The 20,755-nt window shown below is 40.2% G+C and overlaps 1 protein-coding gene across 2 annotated transcripts in view; it reads left to right on the top strand.

The window, feature by feature from the left end:
• The window catches only part of ITIH2 (inter-alpha-trypsin inhibitor heavy chain 2), a 68,826-nt gene that overhangs the window by 35,763 nt on the left and 12,308 nt on the right, over nucleotides 1-20,755 (top strand). Inside the window, exons 18-21 of one of the 2 annotated variants that reach the window (XM_075857468.1) lie at nucleotides 1,336-1,534; nucleotides 2,520-2,692; nucleotides 5,036-5,147; nucleotides 9,072-9,647. In XM_075857468.1, the coding sequence (XP_075713583.1) occupies nucleotides 1,336-1,534; nucleotides 2,520-2,692; nucleotides 5,036-5,147; nucleotides 9,072-9,219 (632 nt within the window). In that variant the 3' untranslated portion in view covers nucleotides 9,220-9,647. Of the gene's footprint in view, nucleotides 1-1,335; nucleotides 1,535-2,519; nucleotides 2,693-5,035; nucleotides 5,148-9,071; nucleotides 9,648-20,755 lie in introns of those variants that run through there. The other variant, XM_075857467.1, reaches the window with a different exon arrangement.

Genomic DNA, 20,755 nt, shown 5'->3' with positions numbered 1-20,755 from the left:
AGAGTTTACTACAACCAATCTTGAAGTATAAACACTAGAGAAGAAAGGAGTCCATAACTATCAAGTATGAAAAATATCTTTATTAAATATCTTTGTTAAATAACAAAAAATGAGAATCTAAAACACATCTCTAACTGGATCAGCATTTACATGTACAGATAATAGTTATATGTACACACAATATATAACACGGGAAGTCACAATGTCAAAGACAAAAGAAACAAAGTAAAGAAGCTCAAAGTGAATGTTTACACCTGATAAAGGTAACAGGTGCAGTGACAGTAAGTGAGACCCGACAGAGCCTCAATAGTGAGCTTACCCATGTTCAATTAAGCTTGATAAAGCTACAAGCGAAACGCGCATCGGGGCGCTACCTCACCCTCTGGGTCAAGCCATCACGTTAATTGAACATGGGTAAGTTCGCTATTGAGGCTCTGTCGGGTCTCACTTACTGTCACTGCACCTGTTACCTTTATCAGGTGTAAACTTTCACTTTGAGCTTCTTTACTCTGTTTCTTTTGTCTTTGACATTGTGACTTCCCGTGTTCTATATTGTGTGTACATATAACTATTATCTGTACATGTAAATGCTGATCCAGTTAGAGATGTGTTTTAGATTCTCATTTTTTGTTATTTAACAAAGATATTTAATAAATATATTTTTTATACTTGATAGTTATGGACTCCTTTCTTCTCTAGTGTTTATATATTAATTTTGGAGTCCTTATCTCCAACAAATGCAGTAGATGGTTGAGACTTTCTGCTTTCCACCTTGATTGTTTATGTGTCCTGTGAGACTCCTTTGTCTAATTAAACGATCTTGAAGTATGAATCATACACAAATTGACTTTACGATAATTATAACGTCTATGGCAAGCTTAATTTAAACCTATATTTGGAGGTTACCCTAATATAACATCCGATGGTCCCACCCCTGTCAAATTCATAGGGAGTCAGGGAGCTTAGAAATGATTTGGCAGGGTGCTCGCACTGAAGAGCTGGAGATTTTCTTACTCTTACTGACCATAGCAGCACTGTAGGGTAAAATAGCCCCAAAACACCAGTCAGGGAAAGAAAAGATGTGACCACCAGCTCTCCAGTATAAGGAACCAGTCAAACTTCTCCAACTATGTCATATTTCTAGAACCCTCTAAGTGTGACGTAGCAAGAGATGAAGAATGGGATAAAATGGCTGACCGTAGTTATATCTAAATCTTCAAGTTTTAAATAGATTAGAGAATTGTATATTTTACAGAAATAAAAACAAAGTCTCTCAGTAAAATGTCATATCTCAATTAAGACAGCGTTAATGCTATTTGTTTTCTCTTATTTTAGGTATTACGGTTAACGGGAAAATTGTCACAGCTAAGCAAGCCAAGGATGGCAAGCTAAATACCTATTTTGGTATATTCGGCATGTATTTCCAGCAGCTGGGTATAAAGATTGAAATAAGCACTGAGAAAATAACGTTGAAAGATGCGTCCTACACTAGAGTAATGAAATGGTCTGAGTCCAGTGCTTTGACATATAATAGGTGGGTGTAATCATGACATGAGGATGAACTCCTTTACAAGATAAAAAGTTATGTGGACTAAAAACTACAAATATAATGTCATAAATGCTCTTCAATTGATCAAGTTATCACTGGTAAAATGATCAGTGGAAAAGGAAAATCTTTGTTCATTTCTGTCTACAAACTGTTAGAATAAAAATCACACAGAAGCACTGGGACCTCCCAAGTCAAGTCACAATTGCACAATAAAATGTATAAAGTGAACAAAACATGTGGTGCAGTCACACCTGATTCTTCTCTAAAAGATAAGGTCCCTGTCATCCACTAACCCTTAAGCTGGCCATACAACATGAACGCACACTAGGCTGAGCATGCATGTTTATTTTCATAGGAAGAGGGGAATAAGACACTGTAAGACCATTCTTTTCCCTGACTTTGCCCTTGGGACTCAGGCAATCTTACCAAAATCAACTTTTATCTAATATGCATAGCCAGCTTTAGTAAATGAGCTACCTAAGGGGAGTAGGGTGTACAAACCCATGTATTTCTGATGTTTAGGAGATCGCATTTACGAGGGGTTGTACCAAGCTTCAAAAACAGAATTACAAAGTTGAGCAGATTGGCTTCATAGCCTAAAATTCACACCTTTGCCCACCTTTAGATGATGGGAAAGGGTTTAAAAGTTTTGCAGTCCCCTATAAATAAAAATATGAAGTACACACACAGTATAGCAAAAGAATTTCAAAAAGCATTTCAGCCGAAATGCTAAAAATGTCTAACCCTAGCCATAGCATCATGTAGAATGAGAGCAAGGCAACAACTTGCCTCCTCAGTGGTTTACCAGCTCCTGCTAATTCAATACTCCAGGGGAACTTAGATTACAGAAAATACCGAATGTCTTACAAAGCACAAAGCTTTAGTTTGCTAATTTGATGACTATTTGTGATCACACATTAAAACAACAAACTCTCATATTCTACTCATACTCAGTTTCTCGGTTTTACAGGCTTGCTGTATCAGTGAAGAAGGAAAGTAATATCACCATCACTGTGGATAATAATTTGTCATTCCTAATTATTCTGCATCGTGTATGGAAGAATCACCCTATCAACGTTGACTTCCTTGGTTTATACTTTCTTTCCAGTGACACTTTCTCTGATAAAGCACACGGTCTAATAGGTAAAGTATCATCTGACATAGAGCTTTGTAGGATAACCTACTGCGACTGCAAAGTTTTTTTATTTCCATAAATATATACATATATATGTATGTATATATATATATATATATATATATATATACAAACTAGTCCTTCTCAATTAAATAGAATATTATCAAAAAGTTAATTTTTATTTTTTATTTTAATGTTAACGATTATGGCTAACAGTTAGTGAAAACCCAAAATTTAGTGTCTCAGAAAACTTGAATATTGGGTAAAAGTTGAAGATCGTAGACTCATGACGTCACACTCTTATCAGCTAATCAACACAAAACACCTGCAAAGTTTTCCTAAGCCTTTAAAAGAACTGGTGTGCTGCTCAGTGGTCCAAAGTCCTGTTTTCAGATGAAAGTACATTTCATTTGGAAATCAAGGTCCCAGAGTCTGGAGGACGAGTGGAGAGGCGTCAATCCAAGTTGCTGGCAGTCCAGTGTGAAGTTTCCACAGTCAGTGATGGTTTGGGGAGCCATGTCATCTGCTGGTGTTGGTCTATTGTGTTATATCAAGACCAGAGTCAACGCAGCCGTCTACCAGGAAATTTTTGAGCACTTCATGCTTCCCTCTGCTGACAATCTTTATAGAGATGCTGATTTCATTTTCCAGCAGGACTTGGCACCTGCCCACACTGCCAAAAGTACCAATAGCTGGTTTAATAACCACAGTATCACTGTGCTTGATTGGCCAGCAAACTCGCCTTACCTAAACCCCATGGGGAATCTATGGGGTATTGTCAAGAGGAAGATGAGAGACACCAGACCCAACAATGCAGACGAGTTGAAGGCCGCTATCAAAGCAACGTGGGCTTCCCTAACACCTCAGAAGTGCCACAGGCTGATCGCCTCCATGCCACGCCGCATTGATGCAGGAATTCATGCAAAAAGGAGCCCCAACCAAGTATTGAGTGCATATACTGTACATAATTTTCAGTAGGCCTAGATTTCGGTATTAAAAATCATTTTTGAAATCGGGTTTATTTAGTATTCTAATTTTCTGAGATACAAAATTTTGGGTTTTCATTAACTGTTACCATAATCATCAACATTAAAAGAAAAAAATGCTGGAAATAGATCACTCTGTGTAATGAATCTATATAATATATGAGTTTCACTTTTTTAGTTGAATTACTGAAATAAATTAACTTTTTGACGATATATTTTTCTCTTTGTTACTTACTAATGTGTATTGTGTAATGGCAGGACGTGTTGAGAAAGGTGTTACGCAGTTGGGTGTAGGTAAAGTCCTGTTCACATCACGTCTGTGATGTCTGTTTAGCGTGTCATCGGGAAAGCTCCCGCTGTGGACGGTAAACTTTTCCATAGGGCTCCATTAGCTTTCATCCTTTTGGCATTAGTCTGGCTGGTATACGTCAATATATCTTTTCTTTAAGTATGGATTAGCGTAGTACACAAAGCTTTTCCATCCTGCAAAAACACATTGCTGTATGGCATACGTCACAAGTATACGTTTAACTTATACGTCAAGGGCTATACAAAAGGTTTTCATTATATATACGTTAAATGGATATCATGTTAGTCCATGGGTGATGGATGCGTTAAGTAAATGCCTAATAGTGGCATCAATGACCCATAGAGTATAAAGGTATCCGTTTAACGCATATGTCATAAACAGCGTCACAAAAGTTTATGACATAGGGGTTTAATTTTAACGTACACCAAGTCTATAGTGACGGATGCCCCTGTTACACATCTGTAACAGCCTACATTTAACGCATATGTCGGAGCTTTTTCCTGCCATATACGTTAAACATAGGCCAAAAAACAAGTGATGTGAATGTTCGGTAAAGCTGACCTGTGCTGCTTTCATATAATCTAGACATACATGAAGCAATGTTACATCATGTAAAGTGAAATGGTCTTTGCCATCTTAGGCCCCATGCAGACGACTATAATTTTGATCCGTAATTACGGATCCTTAATTGCGGTTCATAGTACGGATTCATTAATTTCTGTTGCCCACGGACATCTTCCCGGGCTGTAGAAAAGATCCGCAAAAAATAGGACACGTCCTATTTTTTGAATTTACGGACCATGCTCTTATACTTCATAATGGGAGCACGGCTCGCAAATGCGTGTGACTGTCCACGGCCGGCCGTGCCCGTAATCACGGACCGTGATTACGGCTAAGGCCATGTGCAGGGGGCCGTAATGTCTCTTAATTGATTACAGATGCATAAACTACAGGTATCCCCAAACCTTCTATAACATTCAAATAACATTCTATAGCAGAAATATATTTATTTATAGACAATACATATGAAATATGTTTTTCATATCTATATCTAGGCCAGTTTTTCAAGGAACCTGAAGTCAGTGTCTATGATCTACGACCTGGAACTGATCCTGAGAAACCAATTGCTACATTGAATGTTAAAGGAAATCATCTGACTGTAACAAGGTTTGTATAAAAAATAAATTTAAAAAAAAGTACTTTAATATGTGAAATAGTAAGAAGGCAAAGCTGAAGTAGACAGGCATATCTTAACCTACACACTACATATGATGAGAGACTATATTTCTATGTAACAAAAAGCATCATCCAAACATAATCTAGAACATTCTGCTTTCCCTTCTATACTGTGCTTAGAGCATTTGTCCCTTGCTAAACCTTTGGACCACTTTGCAATTAGGAAATCCCCTCATTATTCAACCTACATAATCTGAACCAGCTTGAGAGATTTGCTCTTTAATATTCTATGCTAGCCATATTAGACTGTTTGATTCGGTCCAATGACACGGACAGTGTCCACCTAGGCCATTTAAGAAATGACCAGTTGCTATAAGATCTAGATATTCAGAACTAAAAACAGTAAGGGTTCTTTTACACTGGCCAATATAGGCCATAAAAACAAGCACCGATCAACGAGACAGCTTGTTGATAGACACTCGTTTGCTCCGATCACAAGGATCTATGGGGATGAGCGATCGTTAATACGATCGCTTGTCCCCCATACATTCCTATCATGTTGGCAGCATGTCTCCCTGTTTACACATGGGGATATGTTCCGTAGAACGATAAAATTTTGTGCAGCATAAATTATGCGATTAGCCGATGAATGAGCCTTTAAAACAGTGCAATGATCAGGAACGAGCGTTCATATGAACGCTCGTTTACCCGATCATTGGCCCGTGAAAAAGGGCCTTAACACTCAGTTCCATTGCCTAACAGTGAAATAATTTGGCTGATATGAGCTGCAATATATCATATTATAGGCACTCCTAAATGTTTCCCTACAGAGACTAGACCTTTGCTAATAGTTGAAAGTTTGTGATGGATTATTGAAATAGGTTTCCATTGGTTATGAGACCAAGCTATTCCTAAAACTTTTTGTCTGAGCACTTAAAGCAGTTATTTTAAAGGCGTTGTCTAGTTAAGAAAACCCCTTTTTCATATATGCTATTAGGGAATTCTGGGCCAACAGATCCTGCTCAGGATCCTCATCTCTTGGCCAGAGTTGAGAGCGGTTACCAAGAGTGTTTCTTGCTCTTGAGGACCTGTCCTGCCTTACACAGAAAACCCATTGATTTTAATAGGCACTGTGCAATACATGATTTCACCTGTGTTGGTGCTGCAGGAAAAAAGGTAACACTTAGGCCTTATTCACACAAACGTGTTATACGTCCGTGCTACGCGCGTGATTTTCACGTGTGTCGCACGGACCTATGTTAGTGAATGGGGCCGTTCAGACTGTCAGTGAATTTCACAAAGTGTATGTGCGCTGCGTAAAACTCACGACATGTCCTATATTTGCCCGTGTTTTGCGCAGCACGCACCCATTGAAGTCAATGGGTGTGTGCAAATCGCGCTCGGGACACGGAAGCACTTCCGGGTGCCGCGCGTGATTCGCGCAACAGTAGTAAAATAAATGAATGAAAACAGAAAAGCACCTCGTGCTTTTCTGTTTGTAAACATAAAAACAGAGTGTTATAATGATGCCGGCTGCGCGAAAATCACGCAGCCACACACCATATGCTGATGCCACACGGACCATTGGCGCGTGCAAAATGCAGCGTTTTTTGCGCGAGTGCAAAATGGACACGTCCGTGTGAATAAGGCCTTACTGAAAGATTTTCCCTACAGATGATCGCTCGGGGTCCCAGCAGGGGGATATTTTGTGATAAGCTTATTGTCAAGGGACCCTTCTAAACAGTAGAGATTGTCCAAAGTGGACAACCCTCTTAATTTTCTCTCGGTTAAAGAGGCTCTGTCACCAGATTCTCAAACCCCTATCTCCTATTGCATGTGATCGGCGCTGCAATGTAGATAACAGCAACGTTTTTTGTTTTTTTTTAAACGTTCATTTTTGGCCAAGTTATGAGCAATTTTATATTTATGCAAATAAGCTTTGAAATGGACAACTGGGCGTGTTTTTTTCGTTATGTCCAACTGGGCGTGTATTGTGCTTTTAACTGGGCGTGTTTACGTGTATGATGCTGACCAATCTGTGACCAGTCAGCATCATACACTCCTCAACATGTGCACGCTCCTCTCCTGAAATATTCTGTGCTGCTGTGAACTCTGCTCTTACCTTTACGTAGCTCTCAGTCTGTTACCTCTCCTCAACTCCTGTCCTCAATAACACCTTCACATGATTGGCAAGTCACCACCCCGCACAAGATCCTACTGCACGGCTGACAGCCATCAGCTGTATAGCTAACAGCACGGTTGTGTTGGAAGCGCGCCCTGCTGTGTCTCACTTAGCAGCTGGGTGTGTTCCCCTCATCTAGCTGCTACGTTCTATCCTGACCGCCGGTGAATTCTCCGTGCGGTCTTCGCAGTGCTGCTACCACGTTTACCTACGGGAGCAGAACGCAGCTCCTGAAATACTCTGTGCTGCCTTAAACTCTGTGGACAGGTCATTTCAAAGCTCATTTGCATAAATATAAAAATGGTCATAACTTGGCCAAAAATGAACGTATTTAAAAAAACAAAAACGTTGCTGTTCTCTAAATTGCAGCGCCGATCACATGCAATAGGAGATAGGGGTTTGAGAATCTGGTGACAGAGCCTCTTTAAGTGAATTTAGTTGTCCAGAGAGAAATCCATATCTTGCCACTGACAAGAGCAGCATAGTATGTATTAATTCCTATGTTACACAATGTCTATCAAGCCTTTCTGGTATTACTATAGACCAGTGTTTTGTTCTTTTAATACCAGTCTCCAAGTTAGAATAGAATCACTTTATTCACCCCAGCGGGAAATTATCGTGTTTAAGCATCACAGATAAAAGAACTTACAAAAAATAATACACTTAAAAACATAAATCTATAAGCATACAAGTCAATAAATTACCAGGTAAAAAAAAAATAAAAAAAAATATAGACCTCCTCATCAATAATTAACCCACGTCTGATCACTAACTATACTACAAAGTCTACCTCCTCATCATTAACAGAATCCACGTCCATCTCTCCTTGCCTGTGATTTATTGTAAAGGTTTATGGCAGAAAATATCTCCTATAGCGCTCCTTCATGCATCGCAACTGAACAAATCTGTGGCTGATGGTACTATGCTGTACCTTTACCACTTCACATAATGGATGAGAGTCATTCCTAAGTATCGCCCAACAGGTCATAATTTGAGGATATCCAATAGATACAAAACTGATGGACTGACAATAAAAATATATTAGGCTTCGTTCACATCTGCGCCAGGGCCCCGTTCCGACAGAGTTTTCCGTCGGATGGCAGCCCTGAAAACACAAACGGAAACCATAGGTTTCCGTTTCCATCACCATTGATTTCAATCTTGACAGATCCGGTGCCAATGGTTTCAGTTTGTCTCAGTTGTGCAAGGGTTTAGTCGTTTTGACGGAATGAATAACGCAGTCGACTACGGTATTGATTCCATCAGAACGATGGAACCCTTGCACAACTGAGACAAACGGAAACCATTGGCACCTGATCCGTCACCATTGAAATCAATGGTGATGGAAACGGAAACCTATGGTTTCCATTTGTGCCTGTCCGGGCTCCGTTCCGACGGAAAGCTCAGACGGAACGGAGCCCTAGAGCAGATGTGAGAATCTTTACCAGAACAATACTAAGAAAATCCTGAAAACATGACCTGTTGGGGTTACTTAAAGGACTGGAGTTCAGAAAGCAATGCCATAGACATTTCTGAGTGAATTTTTGATAACAATATTGAGTAATCACATGGTTTGTTCTTCACCATGGAAATACCCAAAAAACACTGCTCCATAAGAAAATTTCAAATAAGTAATCTAAACAAATATGAGAAAGAGCATCCTTCTAACAGACACACAAAGGATGATAATCAAAATTACGTAGGAATATCTGTCTTTACTTTTCTTTATTCAGAGGTGTGCAGAAAGAATACCAGTACAACAGAATTGAAGGAACTAAAGTCACCTGCTGGTTTGTACACAACAGTGGAAAGGGTTTCATCGATGGACATTATAAAGAATACATAGTACCTCAGCTTTACAGCTTCTTAAAACGCCTTTAAAGAATGTTACGAATAAGAGAGGTGTCAAATTGTGCTAAAAAGAAAAATGATAAAATATGTAAACTTTTTCATTTTACATGCATTCTATTATTATTCTTTTATTTGTATTAAGAAGTTCAAAAGAAGCATTAATATTTCAAAACTAAAATGACAAGATTTTATATTCTAATCTCTCAGTTGTATGGCCATCATTTTAAAATCTCACTAACTAGTGAAGGTCCATATGTCAAAGCCGTTGTTTGAAATGGCCAAGGTAAAAGTTTACACAGATGATCCATGGATTGGCAAATAAGAACAACATTTGGTACTGGATATCCATTTAACCAACCAAGTAGCAAAATGTAACTATACTATTGTTAAATACAAAAATGTAACATTATGGGAATTGTGGTATTTATAAAACTTTAATATACACATTTCTTCAAAAATGGCGTTTCATTTGTCAGTGACTTATTCTATGTAGAAACCGTTAAATCTAGGTTCACTAAAGGTAAACCTAATCCTATATATATATATATATATATATATATATATATGGGAATTACATATACTAAATTCCTCACCATCGCTTTATATGTACCTCAGTGGATTGCAGGCTAACATTTATGGCAGCATGTATTCTACCTATGTTGTAGGATACACAGACTGTAATTTGATGAACCTGTGGGTTTCCAGATATATTTCTTTCATCGATATAGAGATATAGGCTTGAGAACGGTTCACATCTGAACCTAAACATCGCTCACTTTGTGGTGATTAATGATTAAACCAGGATTAACCAGTTCAGGACCGGGCTATTTTGCACCTTCAGGACCAGACACCGTTTAGCCCTTTTTTGCACGTGTTAGTTAAATGGCTATAACTTTTTTATTTGTTGGGCTAACGACGTGATTTTTGCGACGTTTTTTCCGTAGACAATGCAGGTTTCTTTTTTTATCATTTTTATACACACCTTTTATTCCATCTTAGAATTTTAATTCATAAAGTTTGAAAATAATAGTAAAAAAATAAGCTTTTTTACGTTTCAGCTATTTTTTTTGGGTAACAACATAGTTTTACCCTAAAATAGACCTTTTATTTGTGATCGTCATTGTCTACCGTAAATTTTAATATATTACATGTCAATATTAGGGTAATTGGGTCAGCGCTAGCGTTACAAAATGATTGGCAGGGGGGGGGGGGAACGTTTTTTTTTGGGGGTGGGTATTTTATGTGTATTTATTATAAAAAAAATGTTGCACTTGACTTTACTATTTTTTATTACTATGGTCTGTCCCTCAAAGGTCAAAAAAGACCTTTGGGGAACTTTATATATATTTTTTCTTTGTTTTACACCATGTTTTTCCACTGTAACTGGAGCTGCACATCAGCCCCAGTTACAGGGGAAATCAGCCCTCTCATAGTGACGATTGTCACTAACTGGGCTGTGCTGGGTCTAGTAAGACCCAGCAGCAGTCGGTCAGTAACGGCACCCGGCGATCATGTGACCAGTCACATGAACACCGGGCGGAATAGAGACAGCGGCGCGGCCGCTGCCTCTATTCATATACACAGCGTTCATTGAGCACTGTGTACAAGTGATCAGAGAAGACAGAAGCAGCGAAAGCTGCTTCTATCCTCTCCTCAGGGTCCCCGGCAGTCACTGACAGCCGGAAACCCGACATTCAGCTGCCCGATCGCGCGGGCAGCAAGTTAAAACCCGAGCCGTAAAAAGTCTATGGCTCGGGTTTTAAGGACCCTGACCGCTGGCCGTAAAAATACAACCAGCCTTCGGGAACCAGTTAAACAATCCTGGTGCTGTTACATTTTCTACTGCTTGAGATATAGATATCCACACACATACATACTGTATATATGAACAGAAGAGAAAGCTAAATCAATATTTGGTGTGACTACCCTTTGCCTTCAAAACAGCATCAATTCTTCTAGGTACACTTGCACACAGTTTTTGATGGAACTTGGCAGTGAGTTTGTTCCAAACATCTTGGAGAACCACAGATTTTCTATGGATGTAGGCTTCCTCAAATCCTTCTGTCTCTTCATGTAATCCCAGACAGACTCAATGTCGGGATCAGGGCTCTGTGGGGGTCATATCAACACTTTCAGGGCTCCATGTTCTTTACGCTGAAGATAGTTCTTAATGACATTGGCTGTATGTTTGGGGTCGTAGTCCTGCTGAATACATATGGAGCCATTCATACTCCTCTGTGATGGTATTACATAATGGATAAGTATCTGCTTGTATTTCTCAGCATCGAGGACACCATTAATCCTGACCAAATCCCCAACTCCATTTGCGGAATTGCAGCCCCAAACTTGCAAGGAACTTCCACCATGCTTCACCGTTTCCTGCAGATGCTCATTATTGTGCCGCTCTTCCTCCCTACGGCAAACAAACTGCCTTCTTTTACAGCCAAATATATTAGATTTTGACTCATTAGTCCAGAGCACCTGCTGCCATTTTTCTCCACCCCAGTTCCCATGCATCGTTGAATCACTTGGCCTTGTTTCCACATTGAAGGTAATTTTTTTGGGCTGCAATTCCATCAAGACCACCTCTGGCCAGACTTCTTCGAACAGTAGATGGGTGTACCTGGGTCCCACTGGTTTCTGCCAGTTTAGAGCTGATGGCACTGCTGGACATCTTCTGATTTCAAACGGAAGCATGATGTCTCTTTGAACTGCTGCACTAAGTTTCCTTGGCCCACCACTGCCTCAATGTTGCCCGTTTCTTTGTGCTTCTTCAAAAGAGCTTGAACAGCACATCTTGAAACCCCAGAATCTTTGCCTGGAAGAGACCTTGTTGATGCAGTGTAACTACCATGTGTCTTGTTAAGGTATGTGCACACGACAATGCCAAATACGTCTGAAATTACAGAGCCGTTTTCAGGAGAAAACAGCTCCTGAATTTCAGACGTTTTTACAAGTGCACGCGTTTTTTGCGGCGTCTTTTACGGACGTAATTGGAGCTGGTTTTTATTGGAGTCAATGAAAAGCGGCTCCAATTACGTCCCAAGAAGTGTCCTGCACTTCTTTGCCGCGGCTGTAATTTTACGCGCCGTCTTTTGACAGCGACGCGTAAAATGACAACTCGTCTGCACAGAACATCGTAAGACCCATTGCAAGCAATGGGCAGATGTCTGTCGACGTATTGGAGCCGTCTTTTCAGGCGTAATTCGAGGCGTAAAACGCCTCCATTGCGTCTGAAAAGAGGTCATGTGCATATACCCTTACTATGCTGTCTTGACAAGGTCAACCTGTAACATAAAACTGTGCTCCACAACCTCACCTTTGTAGTAGAGTTTGACTGTTCCTCACCCAGTTTTAAGCCTCCTACACAGCGGTTTCTATTACAGTTAATGATTGTTTCAACCTACATATGAATATGATGATCATTATCAATGGTTTGGTAGAATTGGTTAATCATACACCTGACTATAATCCTACAAAATCCATGACTCTGCACAAGTGTATCTAAAATAATTGATGCTGTTTTGAAGGCAAAGGGTGGTCACACCAAATATCGAGTTGATTTAGATTTCTATTCTGTTCATTCACTTTGTTTTTTGTTCATTTAGAAAAAAACAAAAACTATTAACACTTCTATTTTTGAAAGCATTCTTATATATATGTATTATGACGTGTGGTATCTGGCACAAAGATGTTAGCAATAGATCTTTTAAATGGATTGCCCCACCATTAAATATCATGACCATTGTATTGATCATAAAAAATAAATAAAACAATGTTCCCCATTTACATGCCGATAAAAAAAAATATCCAGTGAAGTCATGACATTTACTGATGTAGTATGGCACCACCTGGTGTTTAAAGTGTATAGCAATGCACACGTGCACGCTCCCTCACAAAGCCAGGTCTCTGCATAGTGATCCTCTGTTCACTGCAGTGCAGACAACAGAAATAGCTTTTTGGTATGAAAATGATTCATGGATTAACCCATTTAAGTCCTGTAAATTGTGAGGTGCGGTCTCCATCGATAGTACTTGTTTTTTATCACATCCCACAGATGCTTGATGGAATTGGAATCTAGGGAATTGCGTGGCCATGTTAACACCTTGAACTCTTAGGCCCCATGCACACGACCGTAAACAACCTCAGTTTTTGCGGACCGCAAACGCGGTCCGCAAAAACTGACCCATCCACTTTCATTGAACGCAGACACCTTTCCGTAGCACTACGGAAGGGTGTCCGTACCGTGGAAATGTTCCGGGAATTATGGAACATGTCCATTCTTTTGCATTTTGTGGGCCGTGCTCCCATACTTTGTATGTGAGCACGGCCCGAAAATGCGGCTGTCAGCCGGCGAGCGGCAGTGCCCGCAATCGCGGGCCGTGATAGCGGGCACGGTCGTGTGCATGGGGCCTTAGTCATGTTCTTTAAACCATTTTCTGCAGTGTAGCAGGGGATATTATCCTGCTGAAAGAGGCCACTGCCATTAGGGAATGCCATGAAGTGGGGAATGTATCAATATCTATAAAGTCCAGGCCATACAGAAAACCTGTTTCAGCAATAACATCCATATACGTCAATACTGGATATAGAATACCTATGAAGACATATATAGAGAACAATACTAGAAGTGTAGATAACCATAGTACAAGTAGAGCACTAACCAATATCAAAAAAATATCTTTATTTGGAAAATATTTAAAAACATACATATACCATCACATACAATATAAAACACCACATAATAAAAATGTGGCAGTGGTATCTAGGAGCAACAAATGTATCATATTATACATCCATGGAATCAAACAGTGTATTGTCAAAGTATTGACAAAACTGTACAAGAATACCTCAACAGTTAACGGTATACTAAATATGTACACACTGGACAAAAAATACAAATGAGAGTGTCAGAGACACTGATCCAAGATATAAAAAATATATATTATCAGGATCAGATCCATGTCAAATACCAACCCATATTCTGCATGTCTGCCCCTAAATGCTTCAACCACAGACCACACCAAGACACCCCGACGTACGTTTCGGCGTCAGCTTTTTCAAGGGGTAATGGTAAGTGAGTCCTGAGTATATATAGGAGGGAACGCTATCACATACTCCAATCAAAGGACGACATTCCTGCACATACAGGTGAAGTAAATGAACACTCAAGCACATGAGCCCAGAGTACCTTATTAATTCATCATGTGTGCACAGCAGAAAGGCACTGCATCATCAAGCAGCGCCGAGGGGAGGAGAACATAGCGGCGCTCACATGACACTGAAGCAATCATTGCCATGTTGGAAAAGGGCAAGATTGCCCAGACTATAATGTTAATGCTGTACTAGCATAATCGCATACCTAGAGAATCTTATTGGTGCATCTCATGTGCACGCGTATGGCCGCCATGTTCACATCACCCTGGAACAGCAGAGAGGCACTGTGTCATCAAGCGGGGCCAGGGGGAGGAGACCAGAGCGACACACACGCAACACATGAACTACGTGGCCATATTAAGAAAGGGCAAACTTGGCAGGAGTATCATACTCACCAAGAATGTAAATAACACTCTGCCTGATCCTGTCGTCCCAAAGTACCAGGGAGACAGACATCAACAGTAAGTGAATGCCCGTATCACCATAATGCCATGGAAGGAGGAGATCAGAGCAGCTGCACATTAATACGTAGTGTATATTGTATCTGAAACACATTTTATAGCTAATCACATGAAAGTAATTTCAACCTTAAACAAGAATATCAATTACAATGATAAATGCATGTTAAGTAGAATATTCTCATAAACAATAAAGAATAAAGCATCACAATACAAAAATATCCAAATCCAAATCCTGGGCAATATAATAATCAAATATATACATCGCAGCCTGATATGAATATAACGAGGATCAGAAAATCAGAAAATCCCCAATGTAGTCATAAAAATAATAATAAAAAGTATATATCTGTGTGTAAATAAATAAAATAAATGGTGAAACAACAAGGACATTAGTAATAATAATGAATAATAATAAATTTATAATCATGTGAAAAATGAAAAATAAAAAATAAGTGAAAAATAAAAAACACCAAAACTTGACCACACGTGCAAAAGCATAATATATAAACCTCCACCTCTGTGAAAAAGAATTATAATTAAGATCACATTAATCACAAAAAATGTGAATATTGTAAACAGACATAGACGATGTGAAATAAATAATATATTATTTACCCCTATGAGTATGTGTAGATAACAATATGTTGTAAGGGACAAAAATATATGTCCAAATATAAAATAGTGTACATATATCTATGTGAGTATTCAGACACATAATAATATGGATTATACCCCAATATAAAAGGTCAATATAAGCCCAAAAAGCCTAATACGAGTGTCCACACCTTAAAAAAAGCTGATGACGAAAAGTTTACATGCAGTTGGATCTTCACATGAGAATATTCCATGCTACCATATAATAGGTTAAAAAACCAGAAAGTACAATAAATCACACCAACAGATTAGCAAATGTCCACTGGGCTCAAAGAATATATAGAGATCCATTTCAAATCCCAGAATTGTTGCCAACGAGATCCATCTAAGGTAATGAAATAGTTAATATCTATAGTAAGCCAACCTATAGCCAAAGATGAAAATTAGTCGTCTTTAAATGGAATACTGACATATAAGTCACCCAAGAGAATAGATAGCTACAAAAGTACCACACCGATGTCACAGACGTATTCCTCACTAACATAAAAGTGACTATGTACCAGGATACATATATACCAAAACAATTATATGTATATATTTTTATATTCATAGTGATACTGCAAGACCCCATCATTACAAAAATGATGCAAAGGACATGTTCTCATTTAACCCAGACGGAGAGCTGGTCTTTAGTTTAGTAATCCACTTACATTCAATGCGTTCCAATTTCCGACAGACGTCACCACCACGAGAACCAACAATGATTTTATCTATACCACAGACACGTAGATCTTGCCTTCTGCTGTTGTGTTGTTCCCGAAAGTGCCTAGTGATAGATTTTAATTTATCAATCTTTTCCCAATCACTACATTCAATTGTCCCTGCTTTCTAGATGTCTCTCACGTGTTCTTGAATACGTACTCGCATCTCTCTTGTGGTCATCCCCACATGAGAGGCCACAAGGGCAGGTCGCCATATACACCACCCCCGTGGTACTACAATTGATGAAATGTACAATTTTAAAGGATTTTTGATTATCAGAATCAGAAAAAGTATTTGTTTTTGTAATCACTTGGCAAATGGAACAATGGCCACAAGGAAATGACCCCCAGACAGGACCTTTTGGAGCCAAACAGATAGGTGTCTGATTTTGGAGCACTGTGATGGCTATGAACCAAAAGATCTCTCAATGTCTTACTCCTTTTAGCGGTCAGTTGTGGTTTAGGAGGTAGACATTTTTTTAAATGAAGTGGGGAATGTAGTCGGTAATAATGTTTAGGCAAGTGGTACATGTCAAAGTAATATCCACAAGAATGTTAGGGCCTACCCACGGTTTTCAGAGAGCATCGCACTGCCTCCAACAACTTGCCTCCTTCCCATAGTGCATCCTGGAGCATCCCTTCCTCAGGTAACGACACACACATGCACCTGGACGGCCACATGAGCTAAATGAACATTTTTTTGTAAACTAATTTATAAATATTTTAAATTTTACAAAAGGGTAGAGAAGATATTGATAAAAATATGAAAAGAAAAAAATCCACAATTGATCGGCTACAAATTAAATGAAATGTGAGTAGGCCAACTCTTAGGCCTGTAAGGCACACGCAATAGAAGCAGGATAACCGGATAAGACAGAGCAGTAAATCAAAATGAAGACTAATACTTGGCCACATGCTAATATGACTAATATCAAGCAGAGTCCTATTCAAATGTGTACAGGCGATGGGAAACACATACATGTGTATATATATATATATATATATATATATATATATATATAAAATCGCACAATATATAAATACAGCAGAACTCCGATCTAAATGCAATAATCTGTAATGGTCCGGTGATCCAGGTTAGGGCCTGTTCACATCACCATTCACTTTCCGTTCCGGAGTTCCATCTGAGGTTTCCGTCGGGTGAACCCCGCAACGGAAAGTGAAAGCACAGCTTGCGTTTCGGTCATCATTGATCTCAATGGTGACAGAAACATCGCTAATGGTTTCCGTTCGTCACCATTCCGGCAGGTTTCCGGTTTTCCAACGGAATCAATAGCGCAGTCGACTCCGCTATTGATTCCGTCTGAAAACCGGAAACCTGCTGGAATGGTGACGAACGGAAACTATTAGCAATGTTTCTGTCACCATTGATATCAATGGTGACTGAAACGGAAGCTGTGGTTTCACTTTCACTTTCCGTTGCGGGGTTCCCCCGACGGAAACCCGGAACGGAAAGCGAACAGTGATGTGAACGGGCTCTAACCTACAAACCACAGAGAAGACATCTGAGGAATTGTGGTAAAGGGCACTGAAGAGGATAACAGAGAAGAAAGGAAAAAGAGAAGAGAGGGAGGGAGAGGAGCGAGAACCCGGCCGCAACAAGCCCATGCTTAGAACTACTGTAGAAAAAAATAAAAAAGGGCAACCCTTTTGTATAGGAGGATGGAGTGGATCGAGCAAACAGTATTGCTGACAGTCAGCCCAGGGGGACCATATAGCTTAAAACCTATTTACCTTGTCTAAGGGTATAGCTGTCAATTTCACATTAATCATGTACCATGACAGCCGCCTCAGCAAAATCAAGAGAGCTTCTTCCAGGACATTGCTATGGTTTTTTTGCTTGACGGCCAAAAAGAGATTAGGATTTGAGTATGGAGGAGTAGATTTGTAATTTTTATGAGCTAAATGGAAAATGTATTCATCAGACCAGGTCACCTTGTTCCATTGCTCCAGTTCTGATGCCCACATACACATTGTACGCTTAACAAAGCCTGCATTGAGCAGCGGAGACGTTGCATCCTTTTCACATATGGGTGAATAAAAACAGCTTTTGACATCTTCCATCTGGAGTGCTGCCTCTTCTCTTTGATTCATTTACATTTGAGGGATTCACAAGTCGGATTCCTGGAGGCTGGCAATCAATCGACCCTTGTGAGGTCTAGGCTTACTGTGCTGCTCTTACCTTCAATTTTGCACATACACATTGTATGCCCTTCAGCAGTTGACAGCAGTCAGCATGGGCAATCTGACCAGTTTGTGGCTGTCCAGCCCCATGCACAGCAAGATGCGATGCACTGTGTTCTGACACTTTTCTAACACAACCAGCATTAACTTTTTCAGCAATTTACGCTACAGCTCTTCTGTGGGATTGGACCAGAGGGATTAGTCTTCGCTCCTCATGCGCATCAATGAGCCATGGGCACCCATGATTCAGATGATGGTTGACAAGGTGTCCTTCCTTGGACCACTTTTGGTGGAATCTAACCACTGCATATCAGGAACACCCCACAAGATCTGCCATTTTGGAGATGCTCTGGCCCAGTCTTCCAGCCATCACAATTTGGCCCAAAATTTTTAATCAGTACAAAAAGAAGTGTTACCCACTGACATACATCTTTCCCTTTTTGATTAATTATAAAGACAGAGATTCTATGTGTGCTTGTTGAATATAGATTTCCTTAGTCATTACTAAGATGGCCCAATCTATGCTTCTACAACAGCCCCGCTTTTCTGTCTATTCAGCCATAAGAGTATTAGTGAGGTCGGGCAATGATGTTGTCCCCAAATATTCTTGATGGAGTCAAGGTCAAGCTTGTGGGTAGGCCAAGTAAAATTCTTCCACCTCAAAACGTGGCAAACAACTTCCAGGCTTCAATCGCAGTGCAGACATTTAGAACTGCACAAGGTAATCTTGTGTGCAGCTACTCAAGAAAAATCCAGAACATGAAACTCCGGACAAAAAGCTCATAATTGGTTGCAGTCCCAGTGAATGGGAGCAGGGTGTAATACCGTGAACCGCCACTACAAGTGTGTCAGCGTTTTTACTGTATAAAACAGTAGAAGAAATGAAGGGAAAGCAGCTTAAGACAGACTCCGACCGATCAGGTATTTATGGCCGATTCTGAGGATAGGCCATCCACTTTATCTCGCTAGATAACCTCTTTAATATTACATTTCAAAGTTTATTCAGTTTTTTTTTTTTTATTCCTTGTGTCTTTTATTACAGTACATTAGCCTGTGTACTGATAGTAATGTACGGTATATATCTATATGCCAGTACATTAGCCTGTGTACAGATAGTACACAGGCAGTTGTTAGGACATACCTAAATATGCCCTAACAACAGGAAATATGGTAGGACAGCCCTGGGGGTCCTTCAATGGACCCTGAGCTGTCTGGCCATATATGGTATGTCCCTCAATCGTATCACAGGAATTTCCTGTGACGCGATCCAAGGGGCATCCCCCCTTCTCATTTTCCCCTGAATGCTGCAGTCAGCTGTGATAACGGCGGAGATGAGGTTTCTCTGATCTCCGCCGTTATAGAGCGAGGCTGCGGCTGTGTAATACAACCATTGCCCCGCTCTGGACAGGAAGTGCGTGCGCGGTCAGCATGAGGAGGTGCGGCCGGCGCTGCACTAATGAGCGGCGGTTCAGACACTGAAGACAGAACACGGGGGTGTTTTGTAGTGCGCCCGCCATGTTCTGTCTTCAGTGCCGCCGCTCATTAGTGCAGCGCCGGCCGCATCGCATCATCCTGACCCCGCGCACTTGTTATCAGGACTCAGGAGCGCGGCAATGACTGTATTACACAGCCGCAGCCCCGCTCTCATACATTGATGTGTTACTATACTGAGCTGTGCGGCTGCACAGCTAAGTATCGAAATACATGAAACAACGGTATCGAACCGTTTGGGGATGCAGAGTATCGAAACAGTATCGAAGTTTCAATGCACCGTGCATCCCTAATTTCTGCTACTTTTAATCCTGGTCATGAAGAATATAGCTTGAAAATAGTCCCCAAAAGGCCTATGTATATTAAGACAACATAAATTCAAGGGAAAACAGCCCCTGATTTTCAGTCCTTTTTAAAGAAGCAAGCGCTTTTTCATGCGTTGTTTTACGGACGTTTTTGGAGCGGTTTTTCTATTGAGACAATGAAAAACAGATTCAAAAACAGCTCAAGAAGTGACATGCACTTCTTTTTATGGGGCGTATTTTTACGCGCCGTTTTTACAATCAACCGTGTAAAAAATCGTCCCGTTGGAACGAAACGCTGTGTTTCCCATTGAAATCAATGGTCAGATGTGTGGAGACGTTCAGCCTCCGTATTTTTAGCCGTTTTTCGGGGTGTTTACGGCCCGGAAAACGGCTGAAAATAGGCCGTGGTTCATACCCTCACAGTTCAAATTTTAGCACGTAGACATTTCTGCCATTTCCTTTGTTGTGTTTGAGAAGTAGAAGTCCCCATTCATAGGCAGTTGAATAAATTAGCACGAATTTAAAATCATGCTGCAGACTCTGTCGGGCTTTTACCTACTCACAGGGGTCTGCTGCCGAGTTTAAACACTGAAAA

Source organism: Rhinoderma darwinii, chromosome 3, assembly GCF_050947455.1.
Source record: "Rhinoderma darwinii isolate aRhiDar2 chromosome 3, aRhiDar2.hap1, whole genome shotgun sequence".
NCBI lineage: Eukaryota > Metazoa > Chordata > Amphibia > Anura > Rhinodermatidae > Rhinoderma > Rhinoderma darwinii.
The sequence above is the reverse complement of the archived record's forward strand: the minus strand, read 5'-3'. Positions and strand labels throughout refer to the sequence as shown.